Source organism: Saccoglossus kowalevskii, chromosome 8, assembly GCF_978046115.1.
Source record: "Saccoglossus kowalevskii chromosome 8, keSacKowa6.1, whole genome shotgun sequence".
NCBI classification, from domain to species: domain Eukaryota; kingdom Metazoa; phylum Hemichordata; class Enteropneusta; family Harrimaniidae; genus Saccoglossus; species Saccoglossus kowalevskii.
Window position 1 is genome coordinate 29,198,184 of NC_140648.1, and position 27,447 is coordinate 29,225,630.

The window sequence follows — 27,447 nt, forward strand, 5'->3', positions numbered from 1 at the left end:
GGAGATTGTAAACCACACTTGCATTCATATGGAGATTGTAAACCACACACTTGTATTCATATGGAAATTATTAACCACACACCTGTATTCATATTCAAGTGCAATCCCATACGTTTATTACTGCGGGAAAACCCTCATTTTAAGAGTCTTTGTATCAGTCCAAATTAACCGAGCAAAATGGCAACTTAAAATCAAAGTGGAGCTTCTTAACCAATCAAGATTCATTGTCAGGCTTTTTATACAGTTTTATAATCAAACTCGTGTTCGTAGTATATTAAGTTCCAGAAAGGTTTACATCATACAGGCTTCCATCTTGAATTTTGAATGTGAATGTTCCAGCAAAGCACCCCACTATCACTTTGGAGTATTTTGTTAGGACTATGTGCCCTCACAGTTCAGAATCAGTTAATCAACAGCCAATGAGATTGCTTCTTTCATCAACGTGCGTGCTATCAACACAAAGCTGTGCTGACTTAGATGTCAAGGCAATACAGTGAAGATATCGGGACATCATACAACTCTGAGTCAGACAATACTTTTCAAGCTATACTTAATTCAAAGTCTGATGGGTTCGCTGTTAGTCGCACTGTTAGTGGTAATCATGTAATACTCCACCGGCCTTGTGACCAAGCGTGTTGAGTATTATGGAGCAGGTGTTATACCTCAGAGCTCATGTTGCAGCAACACATATCGGCAAAAATGAAGCCAAAGATCAAGACTTCAGAAATGCATTGCAACACTTTCTATTGGTCAATAAACTTTCTATTGTGCAGCCATGTGACATACATGGTTATGAACTGAGTTACCACACACAGTTGACGCGGGAGGAATGTCCGAATGGAACACTGCGCAGGCAGGCAATCACAAGCTTCATAGACTAGATCACTTTATGGATTAGCGGCAGAAGTAAACTACTTTGTACGATAGCTAGATTCTTATCTGAATGTGCTTGGCACAAATCGTTGAATAGTTGGAGCCCAATGTCAGTCAATCAATGCAGGCTGCATGAATGGCAAGTAAATTGACAGGGAGGCAGGATTGTTGACAATACTCTGAATTTGACAAGATTATATTATAGGTGGTTTGGAATACCAGAATACAAGTTGGATAAAGCACGTCTTCTAATTTAGAAGTTACAGCACTCTTAGAGTACCATCCATTTGATGCAGTGCAGATGTCCTCCATTTGCGATACTTTAATATGTTATGCAACTAAAGCCTAAAAATAGTGTTCACATTTATACCAAGGCAGTTAACTACAATTGGTCAGTACTATCTCCAGGTGCCTTTGACACTCAAGTCAAATAATGAACTTGTGTTAAGCATGGCTCCACTCCACTTGTGTATTATCCTATACCAGTAATCTCCAGATCTAGGTACACTAGGATTTATACTAATCTCATTTTATAAAAGGCAGTTTACTATCATACCAAACATACCGGTACCCCACAATTGCACAAGGTACACATTCAAAAACATTTCTCACAAACAAGCCAAAACAAATAGTTTTTAGTATTTATTCAAGAAGCCAAACACCATGGTGGTGTATTCAGTAATGATAACTTGACATTAAAGGCTTAGAATGATTTCTGTTCAGGTCGAGGTGCTACTGGATGCGCAGTGTGCGCCTTGGCCAGATAGTCGGTATATTCCTGGTAGGGTGACTTGCTGAAGACTGTTTCTTTCCACATATCAGGTGTCAAGTAGCTATAGGTTCTTGAGATTGCCTCGAATGTTGCTTTGGCTGAGAAAAAAAAAGGAGTTGATCACAATTCAGCATATAAGCTCTACAAGTATCACATGCACTTTCGTATACTTGACCAGATAATGGTTTAATGATGTTTATCTATTTTTGTTCTATTTTGATGTAAAAGTATATAATGATTGCAATTTGTGTGTGTTTCTATCAAGACACATTTTTAATGGAAAAAATAAGATACAGTTTAATGCTAAATTCCCATTAACCACAGTTTGTATTAAAATGTTGTAACTTCAAAAATTAGTTCAAAACCTCAAAGTGAGTTTGTACTTAGTTTGTAACAATGTAAGTCCATTACTCAGATTAATTACTCGCCAGTACGATCGATCGACTATCTAACAAATAACATTCTTCTTGATAAATACTTACCAAAGTTACCAAGGGTAGCGGTTTGTCCAGTTGCTTGTGTATAACAATCATCGATACCAGCCATGGTAAGTAATTTCTTTGGAACAGGAGCACTGACAATACCAGTTCCTCTTGGTGCAGGAATCAGACGAACCAATACACTACCACATTTACCTGTAACCTGAATGAGATGCACCGATTGTGATTACAAAATGTTTAACATTGATTCCCAAGGTGGTAAATGTGAAGATAAAGCTTTGACGTTGGAGACCACTAGCATTTGTGTAGAAAGAGTGGGTTCGCTCCGCTCCCTTCATAACCGGTAAATATAATTGTGAATGACAATTATATTTTTAGGATTTGAAGTTTGCATCAATGTTATCGGTTTAGACTGTAGAACTAAATAAATTGCCCAAACATCGAGTGAGCATGATTTTTGCATGCTATCACTGTACCAGCCACTGGCAGAATGATTTCAGCAGAAAAAAAATGTTTTGATTAATTAAAGAGTAATTCGGAACTCACCTTGCAAGGTACAGTATGTGGTTTACCGATCTTATTACCCCAATAACCACGACGTACTGGAATAACAGACAACTTGGCAATGATGATGGCACCACGAATAGCAGTTGCTACTTCTTTGGAGCATTTCACACCCAATCCAATGTGACCATTGAAATCACCAATAGCAACAAAAGCCTACAATTCAGAGAATAATCATTAATTTTACTTTCCAATAAACTGCATTAATCATGACTAACAAGTACCTTGGATATTTAGCACAACAGTAATTTTCATCAGTCAGGTTTATATGAACAGACAGACATGTGAAAACATTTTCACAAGTAATACCATAATAGCATACTATCTGACTAGATTGTGAATTTTTCTAAGTAAAAATTAGTATAATAAATATAAAGGCAACATACAGTTCGAACAAGCAAGTTTTGAAAGTTATCGTTGAGTTCTGAAGTCTTTCAGCAAACAGAAAGATCCAAGTACCACTGAAGTATTTTTCGAGTTAGAAATAGGAAATAAAATGTACTTTAAAATGCAGCCTTACCTTGAATCTGGTACGTTGTCCAGCACGGGTTTGTTTCTGTACTGGCATAATTTTTAAGACTTCATCTTTCAGAGCAGTCCCAAGGAAAAAGTCAATGATTTCATGTTCCTAGAATCAAAGAATAAAAACAAAATTGAACAACTAGCCAGACACTCTGGAAATAAGTATACCTCCATTGTATAGGAGACCAGAGAATAACTGAGGTTGACACCTGATATCACTTATACATATAGCGGTTGATAAGAGTGATGTCATAGGCATATACTAGTAATATCCTTAAAATAATACAGCCATGAATAAATGATATCAGGGGATAACTGCTTCATCACCCATCAAAACTTGAAATTTTACAAATGATATGCTAATTAGGCACAATGTTAAAGCACATCAGTGGACACTCGCATTTGTAACATCTTTAATCGGCAGACTCCTAACAAGCTTTCCCCAGTTATCATTGCACCATCTTAATTGTTATCTGGTCCGAATTTCTCATTGTCTTGGTAACAACTGATGAAGTGGTTAGTTGTTCTACATCACCATTTTGAACATTACAGTGGGCAATTATTTAAATGTTTTATACCCTCAAACCATGCAAAACAGTAGTACTTTGTATTCCAGTTGTATAATTTTGTTGAAAAGAGTTCCTTAGGGCCCCCATACCCACAACCCCAACCTTGTCCCTCCCATTATATTTTTATTTTAAATTCTTCAGAACACCTAAAGTTAGTGTTTAGGTTTGGACACACACAAGCGTTATGATCGATATTTCGAATTACAAGTGAGGTTAATAGTCATGTGATAAATAAATGTATCCATTCATAATCTCTTTATCATGACACATTCGAATGGCAACACAAATGCCGACTTTTCAAAGTAGCTACAATTTTACTGTGGATAAATGGGTACCTTGATTGGCAATGAAAACAGGTAAATCTCTTCCAAAGATTTGATCTTAAGATCTTTTACAAGTCTTCCCAACTTTGTAACAGGAACCCATTCCTTATCTTCTGGCTTTCCACGACCACGACCCCGGCCACGGCCTCTTCCGCGACCACGACCTCTACCGCGTCCTCCAAATCCGCCACGAAATCCACCTCTACCACGGTCAGAGCTGGCTGGAGCTTCGTCCGCCATTGCTGAAATTGGAATTAGTGTAATATAATTCGTACAACATAATCCTGAACACGTGAATACAAATCAATCAGATTGACTACTCGTTTATGCAGTTGGTTATTTTACCAAATGTTAGGGGTTTTAAGGCAACAAACCAACCTACACGATTGAAAGGAGTTATATTCTTGAAATAATCGACCTAAAAAAAGACGCAAATAGAAAACTACAATGGATGGTGATGGATTTCTTCAGACGATTCATGAAAACATGTCCTCCATCTTACCTGATAAATTTACTATATTGAAAGCGAGGTTCGTATATTATATCTCATTTCCGGTAAACAGCGCCCTCGGTCACACGCGGTTGCTGGGATATTCATATGGTTTTTGAAGTAAACAACATTCTATTGCATAATTTTGAATAATAACTGACGATTAATTTGGCACATTTAGCCCTCAAAAAATAAGTGAAAATAAAATAGTCCCGAATATATAGTCCCTGTGTGCATTATGACTCTTGATGTCTTGACCTGTGATGATGGATGGGATAGTATTTTGATAAGGGCGTGGCAGTGCGAGCAGAACAACATGTCCAAGTTTATTCAAGTTCATCCCTGCAAAGAAACCACTCAACTGTGCTACTTAGTCGGTGCAGTGGGTCTTGGTGTACTAATCGGTTGGGGTGTCCCCAGAAGTCTGTCTGCAATGATGAAGAAATACAGACTACGCCACGTCCCCCAACACGATCATGACATACGTCGGGTTGGTATAACCGGTAGTGCTGGCTGCATTGGGACGGTTTTACGAGAGATGTTACCAAATTACGACGGCCGCTTAGAGTACGTACACTTCACCATGACAGATAACGATATTGATGGATCTATCGGCGTTGACCTTAGCCAACCCGATCAAGTAAAGGAGAAATTCAAAGGATTGGACTGCGTGGTACATCTGGCTGCTGTCAGCAATGCAAGTGCATCATGGGAAGATGTAGTGAAACATAACGTACATGCAACCTACAATGTGTTACAAGAGTGTGTCCATAGCAACGTGAAAAAAATAATATTTGCCAGCAGTAACCATGTCATGAACGGGCACGTTATTGGTGATTACAGTATTCCGGAGAGCATTAACTCAAACGCAGCAGAAAAGAAATTTACAGAAACAGACATGACACTGGCGGATTCCTTATACGGTGTTAGCAAGATTACTGGAGAAGAGCTTTGCAAACACTTCGCAGCTCGTTATGGTCTTGAAGTGATCTGCTTCCGTATTGGTTGGGTTCGTTTTGATGACGATCCATCGACACTGCGGGATATGCCCCAGAGTGATTATATTCGCGTGGTATATTTAAGTCAAATAGATTGCTCTGGAGCTTTCTATAAAGCTATTATTACAAAACCAGAAAAGAAATTCACTTCTTTGAATCTGCTCTCAGACAACACAAAAGGCGTGTACAACTTGGACGCAATACAACAAGTTCTTGGCTTAAAGCTTAAGGGGAATTCTGAGAATTTTTATTGATTTCCTAACTTTGTTATTTAACATGCATTATAATATAGATTGTTACACCGATTGGTAAGAACGCGATCACGTGGCGGTGAATAAAACTCCTTACTGTCGATCTATAACGAAAATATAGTTGCGGTACTGTAGCATTTGAATAAATCATAGAAGTTTTAAAAAATCTTTGGGCCAAAGGCACTGTCGACACCTTGAATCTACAAAAATCAAGGGATTTCTTTATTGGGGAGCTGTATTGTTTATCAAAACTCAAAATAGAAACAAATAAATGTCTAGTTCTAATAATTCTAACGTATAATGTGTTTATTTATTAAGTATAACGAAATATATAATTACCCCGGAGTCGGTAAATATTCCATTATATTCATGAATTGTTGACACCGACTGCACTTGAACTCTTCATTAATTAGCTGTACATTTACTTCGTTTAATACTTTTTTTTTATTATTACATGTTCAACATTTTCTGGTGTTGATTGTAATACATCTATTACCATAGAATTTATGTAAGCCCAGATGCAGACCCTCCATATGCCAAGTTTCGTACTGCCGCTTCTGTCGGTTTCCCTTATGAACAGCGCCCTCAGAGATGGTGAAAGAAAGGGTTATTATTGCGCATCAAAGTTTGTTTTTCGGGTATCATTGAATTTGCATATACAAGTAATAGTATCAATGTTATAAAAAATTATATATATATATTTTTTAATAATTAAGGAGGTTGAGCCGACATTATATGTCATGTTCGCCCCATGCTTTCATTATTATGAGATCATGCCATAATAATACCGAAAGTGACATAGGATGAAAAGCCATATATTATTGATATGAATATTAATATTGTGAAGACATATTTTAAAAAATTACATGATTTAGTGAGTTTCCAAGTAGTTTCCATTATGTACAATGGGATGTTATCTCCCACAATGCATTGCACATACATGGAGTAACATGCTCACTCATGGCAGTTGAGCAAAATTTGATACAAACTGCATTAAGGTAGAAGCCTACTCATAAATCAAAATACCCAACAATTATTATTTTGCAATAAATTGCACTCCAAGGCAATACAAAGAGAGTCACGCCCAACAGCCTAAATAGTTGTATTTTAGTGGCTAGTTTTTACCAAAGGTTCCTATGGCAGAATCTTATGCCTTATCTCAAATTGTAAACTGGTGATATAGGCTGATCATAAATCATAAATTGTTAATGGTGGGATATTTTTTTGTTGTCCTGAATTATTTCAAAAATCTGGAAGTGTCAAAAAATGCAATTTTTCTTCAAAAGTATATTGTGTTCAGTCTAAGGAATTGTTCTAAAAATATCGATTTATGAGAAATATTAGGACAAGTTTTTCAAAAAACGTCACTGTGACACGCAATAAAATAATGCAGTGTCATGGTATAATAGGACACAGCAATAGGTAATGAATCGTACACAATAAACCAATGAACATTCTCATTCCATTTATCATGACCAAGTTTTCAAAAAATATGGGCAGGCTTCTAAATACTTAAAATAAATGAAAAAACAAACAAAGTAGGATCTTATTTCCATATAGTTATGTTTGATTTAAGCACCGAAAAAAGTGTCATTTTATTATAACCCAGAGCTTTGTATAACCGTAACGACATAACCAATCATCCAGTCCTTTGTTATTATTAGCTGTAATTCAACACGGTAAAGAGCAAATTGCAATATTCCATAACAGGAAGGAGACGTACGAACGTCAAAAACACTCTTATTTGAGTATATTATTACTATTATCAGATGTTTGATTTGACTTGTATACAGTCTCTTGTTTGTTTGTCTTTTGTTTCCGTTTTTTGGGCGATTTTTTCAATAAAATTATGAGTGTAGTAAATTGTGATAGCCGGGTTACCGCGAAATCCGGTTATTCCGCCTGGCTTTAATAATATATTTTATTACGTTGAAAATTAAAATAAAATAAAAAGACAAGCAAGAAACTGGTTGCAAATCTAATGCTTCGGCAACAAATTCTGAAATATTGGAGCACTGGAGATATCCTTCCCAAAGGTCGTGGCGTTCAAGGCCACTTTATTTTAGGTACATTTAAATTAGTTTTTAGAATTTGGTTTAATGGGAATTTCTCGAGAATTGTGCAAAATCGAAAGTCCTCATGATGCTATCAGGGGTCAGCAAATGTTTTTTTTTTTTATATTTCGTACAAAGTGGCAACTTTGGAATTGTTGTGGGTGAAGATAAAATGTATGAATGTGTGAAAAAAAATCCCCGACCTAGATTCAAATCGTTGACCCCTTAACCTAGATAGCCATAGATTTAATTCAATTATCGACTTTTGTTTTGGTTTTGTTTTCGTTTTAGTTTTCGCGTAAACATAAAACTAAAAGAATACAATAGGCCCTGGATAATACATAACAAACCAATAAACATTGTCATTCGATTGATGACCAACTTTAAATATTGCCTCACATACTTATTTCATCTTGATGTCGCCATTTGGAAAGATAAATCTCTTAACACAATATGTCACCTGTATATGTCGGCATGGATATACTACACTTATGATTTAGTTAACTGAATTGTTTCCAAGTTGTTGTTTGAATGTGCCCCAAAAAAACTGTTGGTGACTGAATTAGTTATTTTTTTTTGGGTTGTCATTTGAATCGCAATTTTGTGTTTGTTTTGAAGTGGCAGAGGTCGCAAGTGTGGAGTTTAATAATTTGTATTTTATTTGTTTAATGTACTTTACAGGCGGCTCTTAACGCTATGAAAAAGTCAGTTTCCATGGAAACAAGTGTAGGTGCCGTATTTGCTCTTTTTCATTTATTTGAATTTTTACGAGTTTAATAATAGTCATGTCTATAAATTATTATTACACTTCGATGTTTTGTATTTTGCCTGTGATTCTGAGAATTAAAAAAATTGAAAATAACAAACTCATAAACTCTTGGATTTCGCAAAATATTATTTAAAACGGATATCTGCGCTGATGACACTGCGAAACTCTTGATGAGGCCCACTTCCGGTTGGTGACGTCATGGGCGTGGTATCGATACAGTTCCATCATGGCGGACCAAGTGTTCACATGTTGTATGTCACCTCAAGAAATAGAAAAACGACAACAGAGCCAACGTATTGACCGTGCCCTTGCCAAGGAAAAAGCGCACCACCGTAGACTAGTGAAAATATTACTCCTGGGCGCTGGCGAAAGTGGAAAGAGTACATTCCTTAAACAGATGCGAATAATACATGGGCTAGACTTCACCAAGGAGGATCTCGAAGAATATCGGAGTGTAATTTACAGCAACATTGTGAAAGGCTCAAAAGTACTTGTAGATGCCCGAGACAAACTGCGTATACCGTGGGGTGAGGCAGAAAACGAGAAACATGGCGATAAAATAATGTCGTACGAAAGTAGTATTAAACTGAATACCGTCTTATTCGCCGATTATGTGGAGAGCGTGAAAGCGCTGTGGGCAGATAAAGGAATCCAGGACGCTTTTGATCGAAGGAACGAGTTTCAGTTGGTAAGTATAAATAATGGCTGTCGTTCACGACACTCCTAAAAATATCACAGACAGCACTCGGTATTTGGTTGAGACGTGTCCTTGGCGATGCCACACGTCAACAACCCGATAACAACGTGAACATTTTCAACTAAACATGTCCTAGCTGTCTCTAAGGCTAAGAGGGGTGATTGTCATATCTTTACCGTACACAAGACTTTGTTTACGTACATCATTAGCATAAATGCAGAGTATTTATAAATAAATAACTATTAAAGACGTTGGAGACTGTATATTTCCCGGATTTAATATGTAGAAACGACGAGGAAGTACAAGATATACATTTTTACGTAAAGGTCATGGGTCACCGAGATTTCATGCAAGTTGCAGTTCTTTTTATAGAACTTAAATTTCCAAAATAAGGGGAAGACAATTAATTTGAATAATTTTAAAACATATATAATCGGGCTTAAAAAAGGTTTTCTATTTTGTTTTGTTTTTAATTATTTTGTTTTTCAAGGCGTCTGTTCCTAACATTAAATGTAGCCGTGTGTTTTTTTTAATTAAAATTGCAAGTACGGTACTGAACATCTACTGTGAATTTTGCGACAGTAACCATATTCCATGTTTATTAAAACAATTTCACATGTACATAGCATATTAATGCGCTATCCCAGCATTTTGTAAATGCGGTCATGGAACAAGCACCTGTAGACCTTAACGAAGGTTTGCCGGAGTCACATCCATGAGTGAATGAATCTCTGTCTGTCACTTTTGTGGCACACTGAATTACCCAGCATGGCGTTGACCCATTTTTATAGTTCAACTCTAGTAGCATTTGAACATGGGTGTGTGTACCCATCATCAGTACAACCACTGTGCTGCCAATGATCCCATATGATGTCTCATCCCGTGCTATCTATGGTCAAGGAGATTATAATTTTTGGAGTCGTGCTGCATACATAACAGTTATTTCAGTCATTTTCTCGATAAGTTTGCCTCATTATCTCCAAAGATATAACCAAACACAAACTAATGAAGCGGTATTGTTTCTAGTTTTAGTGCAGAATGAGCGATGCTTCACATTAAGACTAGTGCAACCTCTGATATCATATTATAATACTGTGCGCTGCTCGTTATTGAAATGTTGCGTTCTCATTGGTCGAATGGTACCACGTGCAGCCATGTTATCAGATGATAAACAGGCTATGTTTGGGTCAATGTTTCCACAAACATGCGAAAAATATTTTGCGCGACTCTTATATAAACATTCATTGTTGTCCTACAATTATTTGTTTAGACTAAGATATCTTAGGCATTTTCATCTGAAAATTTACCTATGTGCTGTTGTTTGCTTGTCGTTAGCCCGTGAACTTCTAAGCGTAACTGAAATACAAGCGTCATTGAGGAGCTAACCACTGTGTTCATTACTTTCTTTTCAGGCTAGGACGGTGATGTTCACTTAAATAATGGGCTTGAACATATCTTGCACATTACTGCACATATCACCATTCTTGCCCTGTTATCATCCATTTTTATATTACCGTTCGCTTCCCATCATTTAAACCCTACATTCTCATTGGTTGATCAGCGCCATGTGCAGCCCTGTTATTAAATGATAATGAGGCAGTACTTTAGGTCTTTGTGTACATTTAGGTGTTCGTATGCAAAGGATGACGATTAGTGATTGGCTTAATGTTATCCCAACGAATCGTTTGGCTATGAAAGTTTTGTATTTTTTCTCTGATTTGAAGAAAACTGAGAAAACCTGTTTCTCAACTTGTCTCAAGCCATATACAAGATGGCTGCCCCCATATAGTAAATTACATAAAACCCCTATCTTCCTACTCAATATTTGATTAGCCAGTGGAATCACAGATTCTTTTTTTTTCTGCTGCAGGTAAAAATTAATTATTAAATGTAGAAGCTAAAACAAATAAAAAGTCAGAATATTTTAGCCATGTTTGCTTTTGTGATGTCAGATTTAACTATACATCTTCAGTGAGATCAATAATCATAAATCCAAAATAAGCTGTGTTCGTAGCAAAGAGTACAATCCTTGATTACTTTATAAAATTAGTAAACATACATACTTCACCTGTTTTGGTATAGGAATAGTAAAAGAGCTGATCGAACAGATTTCAAAAATTCTGTGTTGAATCTTCTTCTTTTTAAATGTGATTATGCTACTCTATACTGTGATTAGACCCCGTGATTGCTGCCAACAGGGACTTGTTAAGAGGGAGGGAGGGAACTTGTTACATGTTCTGCTTTGCTTTGCATACAATGTAGTTGTTGTCATAGCATGATTAACAATACAGGAGCATATTAATAATAATTCCCCATTTAGAGATTTAAGTTTTCAGTTGTGTCCATCTAACGTCAATCAATTTTCGGATATGCGTGGAACCATTTTGTTCAAGGTTCAAAGACAGGGAATTGACGTTGAATTTTGGTGTCCACCGATCTGATGCATATCGCACTAGAATTGTTGGGAGTTTGTTCGGATTGTGGAAAGTAGGTGGAAGCAACGACATTCCTGTTATTGTTATATATTTTACAGACAAATTAAACCATTTCATTTATATCTACATGCATTTTACTAAACTGTTATCAATGAAACTTGGGAGCATTGTGGTAATAAACTGGCTCTAAAATTGTGTAATCGGCAAACAGTTTCTGCTGCTAGTTCCTTGATCCGAATGTCTTACATGTGATTCTATTGCATTCAAAGAAGTTCTACTCAAAACTAATAGAAACCTGGAAATGCACATGATATTCCAAACTCCATAAACACATTTTATTAGTCTTATTATGTGTTAGTTACTGCTGTTCCAAAGACTTATGTGTTTGAAAGGAACTTATTTTGTTGAAATAAGTTTCTAGTTCCATGTATAAGGTGGCAGTGTGGTATTTAAGCCAAAATCTGCTTATCATTACACACACAGCTCAAAATAAGTCTGCTAGTGCTACCAATTTTGAAATCTGGTAGTTCTATAGTAATACAGGCTTAATAGGCGTGTACAACCAGTCATAAAGTGTCAATATAAATAAATTTTATTTTGCTCGGTTTGTGTTGGACAGCCTTAAACAAAATTCTAGTAGTCCAGTCAGGCTACTAATTTTGAAAAATGGTAGCCTCAAGACAGGTTTGGTGGCCTTATGTTACTGTGAATTCTGAGCCCTGACACACAGGTGATCGATTCAGATAGAACATGTCAGTTTAAGACACACTGCGGAACCTAACGTTATATAATGGATACGTTTTTTTTCTTTCAATGAAAATTAAATTTCCTGGTGGCCATTTGCTAATGCATTGGTGGGTCAATTTTATTCAAACTTATGAACAGCTTACTAACGGAAATTTCTGTTTTTGTTTTAAAAATCTCAAACGAGCAGCCATTTTATTGTATATTTGAATCGACGTTGCACTTTAACCAATTTCAAGAGAAACTAAAAGAACTTAACCCTGTGAGGGCCAATGTCAATTTTTGTTACTATTCAGAAATTTGAAACCCACATAAGTTTTTGATAATTTTTCCAAAATTTTGATCCAGACTTATAGCCAATATAAAATTATGTCATTTTGTCTAAAATTATCAAAATAAACATAGAAAAATGCATAAAGCATGCAAAATATTGCACCAAATGTTTCCAAGAAAAATTATGGCATGCAAAGGATTACCAGTATTCACACATTATTTGTAAGAAATTTGAGATCTTGAGACTATAGTTTTAGTCGTACCTAAATCAAGTAATCTAACATTTGACCTCAATCTACTAGATGTTTGACTGTACTGTTTTTATTTTCATTTCAGCTTGGCATGTAGCATATGGTTGCTGTGTTCGGTGGTGGTATGCATGCACATGTGTGCGTGTGTGCGCAGGGGGAAGGGGTTACTATAAGCTAATTGACTAATAAGCTCTAATAACTGCCAGTCAATAAAGCCATCTTTTTTGTTTGTTTCCACGATGATTTTAGGGTTTTGGTTATAGTTCACAATTGAAGGTTACTTTCTGAAGGTAATTTGCTTTCAAAACAAGTGTTCTCCCCACACAGTACCAACGTGCTTGAACTTTCAAGAACACAACTGAAGATAGTGTTATGCTAATTACATCTATTGTAAGGAAAATCATATAAAATTGAGTCTACATGCTGGTTAGAACAAGAAAACTCGTAGTAGCTGCTAATATGTAATTTAAGTAAATAGCACCAATTTACACGGCAAGGTGTAAAGTTCATTTAGTAAACAATTGTGCTGTATGTGTGACTTGAACCAACGATTACACACCCATACCGCCTAGCTGCACATCACTGCACATCTTTCCCTCGGCCACCAAGCATCCCCAAAATAGAGTACGTGCAATTACCATGAAATCCATCCATGCCGATCCAAGATGCACAGCAAGCCAGATATGATGCATACAGAACATGTTTTACATTGATTTAACGTACTATTGAGGGCCAATGATATGCTTGTATATAACGTATATACCAGGGTAATACATTGCCACGTATTCTGTGTTATTTACTAGATTCACATCTTAAACATGTTGTCTTCTGTACGTGTGTGCCGAACGTGCTAGTTTTTGATATTAAAAATATCATTTTTTTTTCATTTTGCTTATATTTGTGTAGTTTACCTGTATAGTTTGGGTAATATTGTTCATGTATGTGTGAACTTACCCAGTACAAAATACTCATTTGTTGATTACGTTATTTGGCTTTTTATATTTTATATTTCCCCCCCCCCAACCCCCCATCTCCTCAATTACGAGGTGTTATGGGAGGTAATGAATGAAACATGTACGGTACATTTCAATTGCTCACAGAAGTGTCTTGTGCACATTTATTACTACCTTATACTAAAATATGTTTAGATATTTAGAGTACTACCAAATTCCCACTTCCGGTATGGTTAGACTTAAAATACACCACGAATATTCAGTTTTGAGATGGTGCTCTATGATTCAGTCAGTGATCACAACCGAGTGCAAAGGTCACACATTCCTGTGTTGCACTATAAAGTGTGTGTATATGTCTATTGTATGAAGACAAATAATAGTATTGTCACCTTGAGTAAAATTAAATTGAGTAAATATTCATTCAGTCATGCGTTTGATTCAAACCTACACCACAAGACATTGAGGATGATACATACATGCTCACCATATTTCTTAACCATTGGTCATAAAGATGATCAATTTTTGTCATGGACATGATGGCGCACATAGACAAAACATGAAATATCATCAATCTGTATTATTACTACGTATAACTGTTATATACAAGTTTGTTGACATCGAATACAAAATCTGGGTGGCCTAATTAATAAAAATCTGAAAATGAACCTGGGTTTATATTTATAGCTGACTTTGAAAAGGCATTTGATAAGCTAAGTTGGGAGTTTATAATTCGAAGTCTAATTTTTTTCAATTTTGGTTCCTCATTCATTTCTTGGGTAAAGGTTATATATAATAGTATTTATAGTCGTATTATTAATTTTGGTAATATTTCAGATACATTTCACCTTTTTCAAGGCGTTCGGCAAGGGTGTCCGTTATCGCCATATTTATTTGTCATTGGCGTAGAACTACTGTAAAATCTGTATTAGAAACCGCGGCTTCTATTAAAATGGTACAATGCAATAGAGGGGATGCGGCTTCTATTAGAGCATCTACACATATTCGGGTGAGGAGTTGTGTCAATATTAAAGGTTTATTCATAGGACCAATAGAAAACAAAGTGTCACAATACGCAGACGACACAAATTTTCCAATAGAAGCTAGTTATGATTCGTTTATTGCTTTATTCAATATCCTTGAAGAATTTTCTAAGATCTCTGGTTTATCGCCTAATTATGATAAATGTAAGGTGTTGCGCATTGGTTCTTTAAAAAATACAGACTTTCATATTGACACTCCGTATCCCTTAGTATGGATTGATGGTGCTGTCGATGTTCTTGGTATTCATATTCCTGTTGATTTATCTCAATTGACCTATGTAAATTTTAACTATCGCATTGAAAAGGCGAGGAAGATACTGCAACCATGGTACGGAAAGGGTCTGACTGTATTTGGAAAAATTACAATTATAAAATCTTTGATAATTTCTCAGTTCACCCATCTTTTTATGTCTCTACCATCTCCTGGTGATGCGTTCTTTAAGAAATATGAAAATATTCTTTTCCCGTTTATTTGGGGTGGTAGGAGAGACTTTGTTAAACGAAATGTACTGTACAAGTCATATGAGAAGGGTGGTGTTAAACTTACTAATTTAAGAGCATTCAATAAAGCTTTGAAAGCAGCTTGGATTCCGCGTATTTACCATAATGATATTTCCTTTTGTAGTAAAATATTTAAATACTTTCTCTCCGACTTTGGTGGTGCCCTGGTTTACTTCGCTAAGCTGGGTAAACCAGACCTATTTAAGTTCGACCTTTTTCGATCAAGTTTTTTAAAAGATATAATTTCAGCATGGTTGCAGTATAATTATACGAGTGCAAGTAACATAGAAAATATACTTCAAGAACTAATATGGAATAATTCTAATATTCGGATTGACAACACGACTGTTGCTTGGAAACGTTTTATACAACACGGTATAATATTTATTAATGATCTTTTGAATGCAGACTGTACTTTTTACACGTTTCAAGAATTGGTATCAAACTACGGGAATGTATGTACTCAATTTGAATATCGACAGTTATTATCAGCAATTCCATCTATTTGGAAGCGCAGTATTGTTGAATCTAACATGTCAAAACTAATGGTCTGTATGCCAAACATGCATAACAATATCTGGCTGTCAGGAACTAAGGTTAATAAAAATATTTACCTTTGGTATTGCCATGAGGAATTTCCTGATTTAACCCCCTCAGTTATACAGCAATATTGGCTGGACATTTTGAACACCCCTTTACCTTGGAAAAATATTTATCTTGCTCCCTTTTCTATTACTACCGATGCCAAATTACGCTATTTTCAATATAAAATTAATATGAAAATATTGCCTTCAAACAGGTTGTTGTGCTTGTGGGGCTTAATTGATTCCCCCCTGTGTTCTTTTTGTGGAGAAGTTGAGGAAGACTATTTTCATTTATTTTGGGACTGTAGATATGTATTTGTATTTTGGACATCAGTCAATGAATGTTTTTTTTTCATTACAGGTGATACTTTGACGTTAAGGGCAGTAACATGTATTTTGGGGGATGTATACAATGCTAGACCATTACATAATACTATGTTATTATTGACACGCTATTATATATTTAAATGTAAAATTGTTGGGACAAAACCAGACATTGGTGGTTTTAGATCATATATCAAATTAATTTATCATACAGAGAAGAAAGTCGCAATTATAGAAAACAGACAGGGAAGTCACAATAAAAAATGGGGAGAATTCATTAATTATTTTGAAGCATAAGTCTGTATTTGTGTAGTAACCTGTAATGTATTTGTGTATTGTATCTTTGTTTTGTTAAGCATATCAATAAAAAAAAAATCTGAATAATTATTTGCATACTGGGAAGAAAGCAGTATTTTCCAGTACATGTATAAGCAATAGAATGTGAAGTGAAAGATACTCGAATGTTATTTTTAAAAAGGCGTGTAACTCTTCCACACCCTCATCTTTTGTATTTTTCAATAGAGCATAGATCAGGCCACCATGTCATGGGTGATTGGAGAGTTGTCACTTGTTAGATTTTTATAGATCTGTGTACAGTTACATTCACTCATAATTTAATGCATTGCCTGCTGACATGCCCACTGATTTTGGTAAGCATTCAGCAGGCAACGTGTTAGAAATCTGTGACCTGGGATTTTTTTTTTTTTATCAGACATCAAAGATGATAATGCAGTTTCATCAAAGATTCTTGAATTTGCTGATCCTTGGTGTACAATTGGTCGTTGCTGTACATAGTCTTATGCAATATAACAGCTAATGGACTAAATTTTACGTTTATTGCAGAGTTAATTCTCACTTAAAATGAGGGAGTTGTAACCTGCACATGCGACAGACAGCCACAATGTGTTCTTGATTACAAACAAGTCTCTACCTTTGCATTTTTAGTATGCGTTGTTATCGTCAGTTAGGACTCCATTCCCATGTGTGCGCCGAGGATGACCACACTGCTTTAACTCAAATCACCTGCACATGCATCAAATGGCCATAGTGTGTCATTCTTTACAAGCATCTACCCAAGAGCCTTTGCGTTCTTAGCGTGTGTTGTTATCGTCGCTTGGGACTCAATTCCCGTACGTGCACAGGTGACAACCCTCTCGCTTTAATATTAATGGAACAATATAGGATCTACATATTTGAAGAATAAAACAAAAGGACATTGAACCTAATTATAGTATGTCAATTTGAATAGTTTGCTGTGTGGATGGGGCAAACATGAGCGAACTTGTGCATGTCTGCTTCAAACCCATCAATGTACATCGCTCAAAACGTTGCTAAAACTGGTGTGCACCTTTTAATTCGGACAGTTTGTGACAGTATGCACTGCCAGTACTGTAAACTAAGTTAATTTCGCAAGTGAAACATTTTTGCAAATTTTGCAAGTCAATGAAAACCATGAAATTTTGTATCAGTGAAAATGTTTCTAGGGTCCTACGACGTAGTGTAAGCGACTTTCACAAAGTTTAGTCTTTACAAATACCATGAAATCATCAACAGTTTTGCGATATACAGCATACATTTATTGTTTTGTAGTGAATGATATCACAGGGGTAGACAATAACTTTGGAGTTCATTTATCTTCCAACAATTCAGATTTAATTTAAACTTTGATTGTGGAAAAACAGAAAATATTGAATTAACTGTACAATGTAACTGCGCAAACAACAAAAATGAAACTCAATTGATCAAGCTTCATCTAGTTGTAAATTGACAGATTTTGCAACCAGGTTTGCAGATTGATTTTCTTTGAATGTCCTTCCGTACAGTCTATGGTGTGAGGAAATAATGGACATCAAATAATTGATTAATATAGTTCTGCAAATAACGAGAACACCAAGACGTATTTTTAAATGTTTTTAGTTCCATTATGTATGTATTGTTTTAAAGCATCTTTCCAAGGTCATTCATGTTCTGACAGGGTGAGTGTGTCCTCCATTTCACCAGCTTTTGTATATTTTGACTTGTCTGGTGCTGGACCTTCTGTGCAAACTATCAAGAAATCAAGAGCATATTGAGTATATCCTGAAATAATTTCTTCCTAAGCTTTGTTATTATCGTATTTGCTTTATTAGATTCGCACATCTAACAGATAAGCACATTAATTTTATCCTGGATCATTAAAATATAACTGATTTTGACCATAGACTTACAGTTATCATTTTCGTATGTGAATGTGCTACTATTAGTGCATATAGAACATTCTGAAATTTCTTTTGCTGTCCAGTGTTCTCTGCAAACTAAATTAATAAATAGTTATGAGAATACTTAGTAGTTAGGCTTCCCAAAGTCACTCATGTCATTTACATATGTGAGTATACCAGCAATATTTTTTGTTGTTGTTTTATCAGGATTTAAGGAAAAATTCAGCATATCAATTTAATGACAATTTCAAAAAAAATAATATAAAATTGAGCGATTTTAGAAAAAAAAAAGGCCAGAAACATTTTAGAGGTATAATATAATTTACCTACCAGTATATCAATATAAACAATAAATACTAAATTAGATCAAAACAAATTTTTAACTATTATTCATCGTTCTTTCCATTTGCATGAAAACAAAGCTAACGTTAATGAGGTGCTTGTATGAATGCTTGTACGAATGCTTGTACGAGTTGGCATGCTTGGCATTAGTGAGATACTAGTAAGCAAATTTTGAGCTGTGCAGTATGGCCAATGCTGGCTGGCTGAATGTGACCTGAAAATGAAAAGTGTGTTTTCCAAACAAAAATAATATAATAAAATCAGTGGGGTTAGTACAAGGTAATATTTTGACTACATACAAATAATGGACAACAATCTAGAACAGATAGGAGCTCTTGGTACTTTAAAGCTAGCATTCAAAACTGACGCATAATTAAATTGCACAGGGTAATCTGGCTAAACATGTCTCATCTTTGTAACATGGGTAAATACTACAAAGAACAAGTTGAAATTATTGATGGCTATGATACTTGCTGTAGATTTTTAATTTTATAGAAAAAAGTCAAAACCAGTCAATTATCAGCTTGGAAGTTGAGTTACACCAGAACTGTACTGTACATTACTGAGATGAATCAGATGTCTTGACTCTCATCAATTATACAAACAGCAAACCAACCCTATAGACAAACATTAAAAAAAACTGTTACCAATTTTTTCCCATTATTTGTAGTTGGACCAGAATCCACAATATTTGTCATATAAACATTGAGTATTGTTTGTATAAATCTTGCAAATTTTGTTATGAAATTACAACTGTTGATTATTGAAATATTGATTTTTAATTGGAAACAATATTTACGTGTAAAAAAACGACTAATTGTTTTTTGTCGTGTCCACATTTTTAATTTTTGCATAAATTTCTTTTCATGCAATGAATCTGTGAATGCATTCAGGTTATCGTGGATGAATTATTTTGGTGACTAAATCTATACAGAGATCATTTTGCTGATCAGAGTTTTCATTTGTTTTTGCTAATTCTTTCTTTATTTGCCAAAGTACATTAATAATTTATAAATACAAAACAAAATCAAAAATACAATGAAAGTAAATATAATAAATATAACTTTATACAAGAAAGTGTAAGTGTAAAATGTAAATATGAAATAACAGGAAAGTAGAAATTAACACAAGTTGTGCTAGTCAAGTCTACTGCCCAATATAGAAATGAATAATACACAATCAAATGTAATTGACAGTAAGCAAATGAAATTTGTAAACACATTCACAATATTTGCTTCCCCAATGGTTGACTCCAGGGCATGCAGAATTTTAACTTCTAATGTTAAGGACATCATGCATCAATGGGTGTATGTGTGAGTTTGTGTACATTTAGTCCACATTTGGGGCACTATATATACATAAGGCAGTCTGTCAATGTTCATAAACTCAACTACATATACTATGTTGACATACATGTAGATCATCAAGCCCTGACTTTGTCTTATTTTTCTTACAGGGCGATTCTGTCAAATACTTCCTTGATGAAACTGATCGTGTTGGCAAGAAGGTAAATTAATGTCTTTTGTCATTTTTCCTTCTTCTTAGTTAAATACGATACTGCATGAAAAAAATACCATTGTTGCTTGGTGTTTCGCTAACCATTCACCATTTTCGTGTGGAAATTCTGGTCCCAGTGTCAACATTTTTTAAATCTAGACTAAAAACTTATCGCTTCGAGCATTGTAAGATGAATATCAGGCATAATACCAATGAAATTGATGTATGAAAAAAAAAATCTCATGTACTGCATGGTAGAACAAGAATATCTTTATACCTCAGTATCCTTATTTATTTATTATATATATTTTTTATGACTTATTTGAACCATGAATTGTTCATAGAAGACCTTCATCATTTAAAAACATGTGATCGTCAATTAGAAAACAAACATTTTCTTATGCATGGCAAACTTCATCAATTGACAAAATGTGTGCGATTCAAACTGACGCTGGTGATAACTAGAGGCAAAACTTTTGTTCTGTTTAAGAATACATGTTACTCATTAATATAAATTACCTGAACATATTTCAATTTGTTGCATGAATGCAATCATTCTACTTTTTGCAAAGTAGCGAAAATCGTTAATGATTAGTTAAGAAAAACACTATTATAGAAATATTGACCTTGACCAAGTTTGATATTCAGATTTGTAGGCCCAAGGGAGCATTTTTGCAGCAAAGCCCCCTCATTGGTCGGCAGCCACTCTAAGTTACATAACGACAACAGCACAGAATTTGATATGGATAAAACAGATTTGCTCATTTTTGACAACCCAATTTTCTAATTTTAGTCAATATATAAAAATATAAAAAAAAAAGCTAGAAAACTTTTGTCTTGGTGCATTTGGTAGATCTCTATCGATTGCATGCAAATTGCTTTCACACTGCATCTCAAACAGTGGATCTATTTCAGTTGACATGCTTTTTTTTTCGGTATAAAATGGTGACCCACAAAAATGGTTGAATTTTTATGACAACATACTCGGTCTCTGTTTTCCTATCTCTGTTATATATTTATCATTGAGTGAACATCTCTTTTTCAGGATTACTTGCCAACCAAGTTGGATGTCCTACACTCTCGCAAGGCCACGAAAGGAATTGTAGAGCACAACATGGATATCAGAGGAATACCGTTCAAGTTTGTAGACGTCGGTGGTCAGCGATCGCAAAGGCAAAAATGGTTCATGTGTTTTGAAGGAGTCACTTCAATCTTGTTTCTGGTTTCGTCAAGTGAGTTTGATCAGGTCTTGATGGAGGACAGGGTGACAAACCGACTGGTGGAATCGTGTAATATCTTTGAAACAATCGTGAATAACAAATCATTCTGCGAGGTTTCGATCATCTTGTTCCTTAACAAAACAGACTTGCTAGAGAGCAAAGTGAAGCATGTGAGCATATTGGACTATTTCCCCGCCTTCCAAGGAGACCCTCACGGTCTCACCGATGTTCAAAACTTTATTCTAAATATGTTTGACTCAAGGAGAAGAGAGCGCACTAAGCCGTTGTTTCATCATTTTACAACTGCAATAGACACTGAGAATATTAAATTTGTATTTCAAGCTGTTAAGGACACTATTCTGCAAGATAATTTGAAGTCGCTTATGCTTCAGTGATTGTTTTTTTTTTATCCACTGATAGACTTTGTAATCGTGTGAAACAAGTTGGATGTTCACATTTGTAAAACCCATGCGTCGAAAGAATGTGACTAGACTGGACATTAATTATTGACAACTTTCATCACATGGCTGAGATGTACTGTAGAATACTTCATTTTCGCTTGGATTTTATTTTCGTTATTTTCGTGAATAGAATGATTCAGCGAATATACTTTTTTTCCTATATTTCACATTAAACTCATCAAAAATCAGTGAAAATAAATTTTAAGCAAAACGTCCAAAATGCCTTTTCAGCGAAAATTAATTCCAGCGAAAATAAAGTATTCCACAGTATTTCAGTTTTTAAATGAGTTTTGTTTTACATAAGCGCTAACTCCATTAGACATGTTGATCCAATTTTCTTATCAATATTTTTAATATGTATAGATTATGAACAAACAACATTTTCATAAAATAACCTGAAAATTAAGTTACATTTTTCACCAATAACACTAAAACTCGTCAGAGTTACCTCAATGAATTTTACTAATATATGACTGAGTTTCTTCTACCATTGTGGTGGTGGTGGTGGTGGTGGGGGGGGTGTCTGTGCCACTGGTGTACGGGATAAGTTTACCATGGTGCATGTGTCATGGATTTCAAGTTTACATTCAGATTTAGCTTGTGAATCCAGATGCGGGGGAGTCGTCACCTGCGCATGCATCAGTTGGCCATAGCGTGTCATTGTTTACCCATAAGCCTTTGCATTTTTAGCGTGTGTTGAGATCGTTGCTCGGAATTCAATTCCCGCGCGTGTACAGGTGAAGGTGAATACCCTCTCGCTTTAAAATGTAGCCTGGGGTATTGAGTGTCTTTCATTGTTTTCAATTTGACCTGAGAGGCTTCCATTGGTTCAGATGTGAACTTGGAACATTTAGCAGCTTTCATTGTTTTCAATTTGACCTGAGAGGCTTCCATTGGTTCAGATGTGAACTTGGAACATTTAGCAGCTTTCATTGTTTTCAATTTGACCTGAGAGGCTTCCATTGGTTCAGATGTGAACTTGGAACATTTAGCAGCTTTCATTGTTTTCAATTTGATCCGAGAAGCTTCCATTGGTTCAGATGTGAACTTGGAACATTTAGCAGCTTTCATTGTTTTCAATTTGATCCGAGAAGCTTCCATTGGTTCAGATGTGAACTTGGAACATTTAGCAGCTTTCATTGTTTTCAATTTGACCTGAGAGGCTTCCATTGGTTCAGATGTGAACTTGGAACATTTAGCAGCTTTCATTGTTTTCAATTTGATCCGAGAAGCTTCCATTGGTTCAGATGTGAACTTGGAACATTTGGCTTTCATTGTTTTAAATGTGGACTGGAAGGCATTGAATAGTTTCATTTGTTGAAGTGTGACACAGGAGCATTGAGTGGCTTCTATTGTGACATTGGGGGCTTTCATTGGTTTAAATTGAACCTGACATTTGTAAATAGGTGGTTTCTTTATTGATCCCTGCTCTGCAGTACTGTATGAAAATAGGGCCCTGGGATTTGGGTTGTATGTGTGTATGTGTTAATCTATCTATCCAATGTCACTTCTGTGATGTGCCTGGACCAATTTTGGTCAAAGTTGGAATATTGACACAACATAATGTTACACATATGATTTAACCAATTGGCAACAAACTCTGTCTTCCAAGAACAATGAAATGTCAATGGGTTGTCAAAAATTCCTCAGACATACCTGGATTAATTTCATTCGAACTTGGCGTCAACATCACACATTATGGGTTACTGATGCACATCATTTCGTTTCATTATTGGATTTGAGATGGCTGACCGTTAATATTTTTTTCCTCATTTCTCTTTCGATCAATTCCTGGTGATCCTAATTCTGTTGTGTGATTGTAATTGCGAGATTCCATTTCTAAAAAAAAAAAATCATGTCCTCCACTGCTTGCGCAAGATGAATCAATTGCATATACAGATGTTTTTACTGCAATTTAAGTTTTCCCTTTTTTTACTGTGTGACAGCTTTCACTTACAGCTGTATTGAAGTGACATCATAGTTCAATGGCACTAACATTTTTACAGGGACTTTTAACATTTTTAATAACATGTATGTGTGTGGTTCCATACTATTTCCCAGACAAATTTGCATTTATGAAAATTAAGATAATTTATTTATGGCTCAGGGTGACAATATTTGCTCATTTTTAGCCTAGCCAAAATAAGTTGCATTTCAACAAATAATTGAAGGGCGGTGGTCGTTGGGCAGCGTTCTGTTCGGTATGGGGCTCATAGCATATACAGCTTGTGCAAAATAAATTATGTGTACACAAAATTCTAACACGCTCAGTATGACGACCACTGTCCTTTAATATTTCAGAATAACTAGAGTGAGAAATCAACACTTTAATTTAATTATTAAAAAAACACTGGACTATAGTACTTTTAAACAGTCAAGATTGAGATATACCATGTATTGATGTTAAAATAATGTGGGATACTTAGATGATGTATAGCACACGGTTAAATCAGCATTAAAATAATCAAATATTACTTTTGTTAAAAAGCAGGGTTATTTTTATTTGTTCATTTTTATGTTTTAACTTTTAAGTAACCAACAAATCTGAAATTTTCATAGTGATTACCAATCTTGTGTCAGGCCTGCTTAATACAGAATACGTAATTTGAGGCTTTGTCTGGTAAATTGTGTGCAATCGCACATATATCATTATTTTGTAAATGGCTTCCAAAATAACAGCTTTCCAAGGCGTTTTAACACTTTGATCAATTATGATTAACACTGTTTGTATTGAGATTTAATTGTTGCAGATTATTTAAAGATGGGCAGTTTAAAAAGTATTCTCAGGTTGCAATCTGAGTTTATTTGCCAAGTCCTGAAGAATCTGGAAAAGATAAATATTACATAATGGAAACAAGATATTGGCACTAATACAGCTTGTAAAATTAGAGACTTTTTAGACTGCACTTTCACACGGTCTCCCCAACGAAATAAAAAATTTATAATTCTTTACTTAAAGAGTTCATTCAAGTGTACAAAATGTATGCGAGTACTTTATTTATCAAATTTTGGTCGTTGTATGAAATATAGTGGCAATCAAGCTTTGAATGGAGAAATTTCTTAAATTTTTTTTTTTTTTAAATATAAAGCAAATTGTATTGTAATTTTTTGCTGAGATTTTTACAAGTAGATTTTTAGAGGTGGATTTTTCCCATTGATAATATGAAGGTAGTTTGTATACTTGTATTACTATATCTTGCTCATTCTGTAGTGTGGATTATTGTACATGTAACATTATATATCACTCATTCACACTGGCATGATCGTTGTACATTATCCATATTGCTTCAATATTGTGATCTGTTTGGGTATTTTTGGTACTCTATTTGTAAAAAAAAAAAAAAGCTTGTAATAAAGTACCAAGTCAATCCGATGCTGACAATTGTTAACAAAAAATAACATAAAGAAATTATTTAAGCCTTGCTTGTCTATTGAATTCTTACTTGTGGTGAGTTAACACTATTCCGACTCTCCTAGAAAATAGTTTTTTGGCAGCTGCACTGTTATATGAATTAGCTAATTTGCATACTAGTTGTCCAATTTTTTAGATTCAGTGTGTACAAAGCACGAATGGGGAGATATTGTCTGTTGCATGAAATCTAAAAAATTACACTAAAGTCTAATTTGGTACATATTCAATTTAGCCACAATGTTTAACACGCACATTTGCGCAGATATCAGTATGATATTATACAAATGTTCACCCCAACAGAGTTTGAAATGCAGTTTAGTGATGCAAAGATCTTATTTCAACGAAGGCTCAGTCGTAGAATGTTTTACGGAAAAGGCAGATTATATTGTCAATCAGCCGATACTTGATTGTGTGTTGGAAGTGTGAACTGCGTACAGTTCTTTCTTTGTCGTCCATGTATATCATATGAAACAGAGCCCCCACAGAAAACTGGACAGTTGATTATGTGACTGCAAATTATGTACCCCGGTAGTTCCTATTGATCTACTATTCACATCTTCATGTTGCTGTATGTAGCTCAGAGCATGGCTAGTAAAAACAGAGTTTAACAATGCAGGGGCCATTTTTGCGTGACCCTTTCTTTGTATAACATGTACAAGCTGAACATGTACCTTTAAATAGAACTGGTATTGGGTAAGTGGAAATTGTTCTTTTTTTTTAATGACGCGGCCTGGATGTTATGAACTATGGCGAAATAATGTACGTACAAACAAAAGTGAAATGGCAAAATAGAGGGAAATTTGACAAGCTGGCATCTAAAATCAAAATAATCTAATAGAAAATGAAAATGTGTGCATTTGTTCTTTTTGTGTGTGCGTGTGCATGCGTGCATACAGCCACCATTTGCAGACACCCCACTGGAGTTGTATTTCACAAAATGATTTAACAGTAGAGTACTCTGAATCAGACAACTTTCATTTTCTAATGGCTAAAGGAGCTCCACAGGCTGTTCTGATTGTAGCAGGGCAGACCTTTGCCTCAGTCCATGACTACGGGTAGTTAGTAAATATGTTAGCATCAGAATTCTCACACTTACTATTTTGCATCAATATAGTTACATCAGTCACAATTGATTGTTAGTGTGCAGGCAATTCTGTCAAGTTTTAATTGAATCTGGTCAGGGTAACAGATTAGCCTGACAAGGTTGCACGAGTTGCGGTGCTCCAAACCCAACACACGCCTGACAAAATGATGTAGTTTTTCACCCAACCCCGACGATGTCTTGTTGGTACCAATCAAATTGCAGGAATGTCAGATAGTGACAGCCATCAAAGAGTAACCATTCACAGCAGAGTTTATTTGTTAACATGTGACAATGCGATCAGGTTCTCTCAAATTTCCACCCAATGTTTATCATCTTGTTGAAAACAGTGTAATTTTTCCGACAATGTGAATATATCCAAACAGTGGTGGTAGTAATTTCTCAGTGACGATATAAATTAGAAGAACTGCTAGTAATTTAAAGAGAACTAGCGAAATCAGTTCTTCCATTAATGCCAATCTGTCTTAATGTAAATATTAAAGCACTAATCGCACACACATTTTTTTTTTACACATCAAATAGGATGAATATCCAACACTGATAACTGTGGCAATTCATGTTAAAGGTTACTCGCAACCAGTATGTGGTATTGTGATGGCATAATATGAAAAAAAAAAATACTTTGAACAATGCACCAGGTTTTCTCAGATGTAGGCTGCAAAAGCTTTAGCACAATGTACCTACATGCCACAAGCATGGAAATTAAAAGATAAAGGACCACAATGAACAGTAGTGTGCATACTTCATGATGCACTGTAGTTATTGTAGTATAATATTAGATGCAAGGA

At 35.2% G+C, this 27,447-nt stretch overlaps 3 protein-coding genes across 4 annotated transcripts; 2 read left to right on the plus strand and 1 right to left on the minus strand.

Moving 5' to 3' along the window:
• Positions 1-1,502: 1,502 nt before the first annotated feature.
• On the minus strand, positions 1,503-4,586 carry LOC100370852 (small ribosomal subunit protein uS5). Of its 2 annotated transcripts, none has more exons than XM_006817613.3 (6): positions 4,566-4,586; positions 4,076-4,305; positions 3,170-3,277; positions 2,632-2,805; positions 2,128-2,287; positions 1,503-1,743 (listed from the first exon to the last, which is right to left on the minus strand). In XM_006817613.3, exons 2-6 carry the CDS (start codon positions 4,301-4,303, stop codon positions 1,577-1,579), a joined length of 837 nt encoding a protein of 278 aa, XP_006817676.1. In that variant the 5' UTR covers positions 4,304-4,305; positions 4,566-4,586; the 3' UTR covers positions 1,503-1,576. The 2 variants fall into 2 exon arrangements, with proteins under 2 accessions (XP_006817676.1, XP_006817677.1); XM_006817614.2 differs by lacking the exon at positions 4,566-4,586 and adding an exon at positions 4,446-4,554.
• Positions 4,587-4,813: 227 nt separating this feature from the next.
• LOC100373118 (uncharacterized) lies at positions 4,814-6,103 on the plus strand. Its single transcript, XM_085502463.1, has one exon. The coding sequence runs from the start codon at positions 4,870-4,872 to the stop codon at positions 5,803-5,805; it is 936 nt and encodes a 311-aa protein (XP_085358589.1). The 5' UTR covers positions 4,814-4,869; the 3' UTR covers positions 5,806-6,103.
• A 2,684-nt stretch (positions 6,104-8,787) lies between these two features.
• LOC100371005 (guanine nucleotide-binding protein subunit alpha-12-like) lies at positions 8,788-25,567 on the plus strand. The gene is made up of 3 exons (XM_002735617.4): positions 8,788-9,313; positions 20,424-20,474; positions 21,510-25,567. Exons 1-3 carry the CDS (start codon positions 8,852-8,854, stop codon positions 22,077-22,079), a joined length of 1,083 nt encoding a protein of 360 aa, XP_002735663.3. The 5' UTR covers positions 8,788-8,851; the 3' UTR covers positions 22,080-25,567.
• Positions 25,568-27,447: the final 1,880 nt, after the last annotated feature.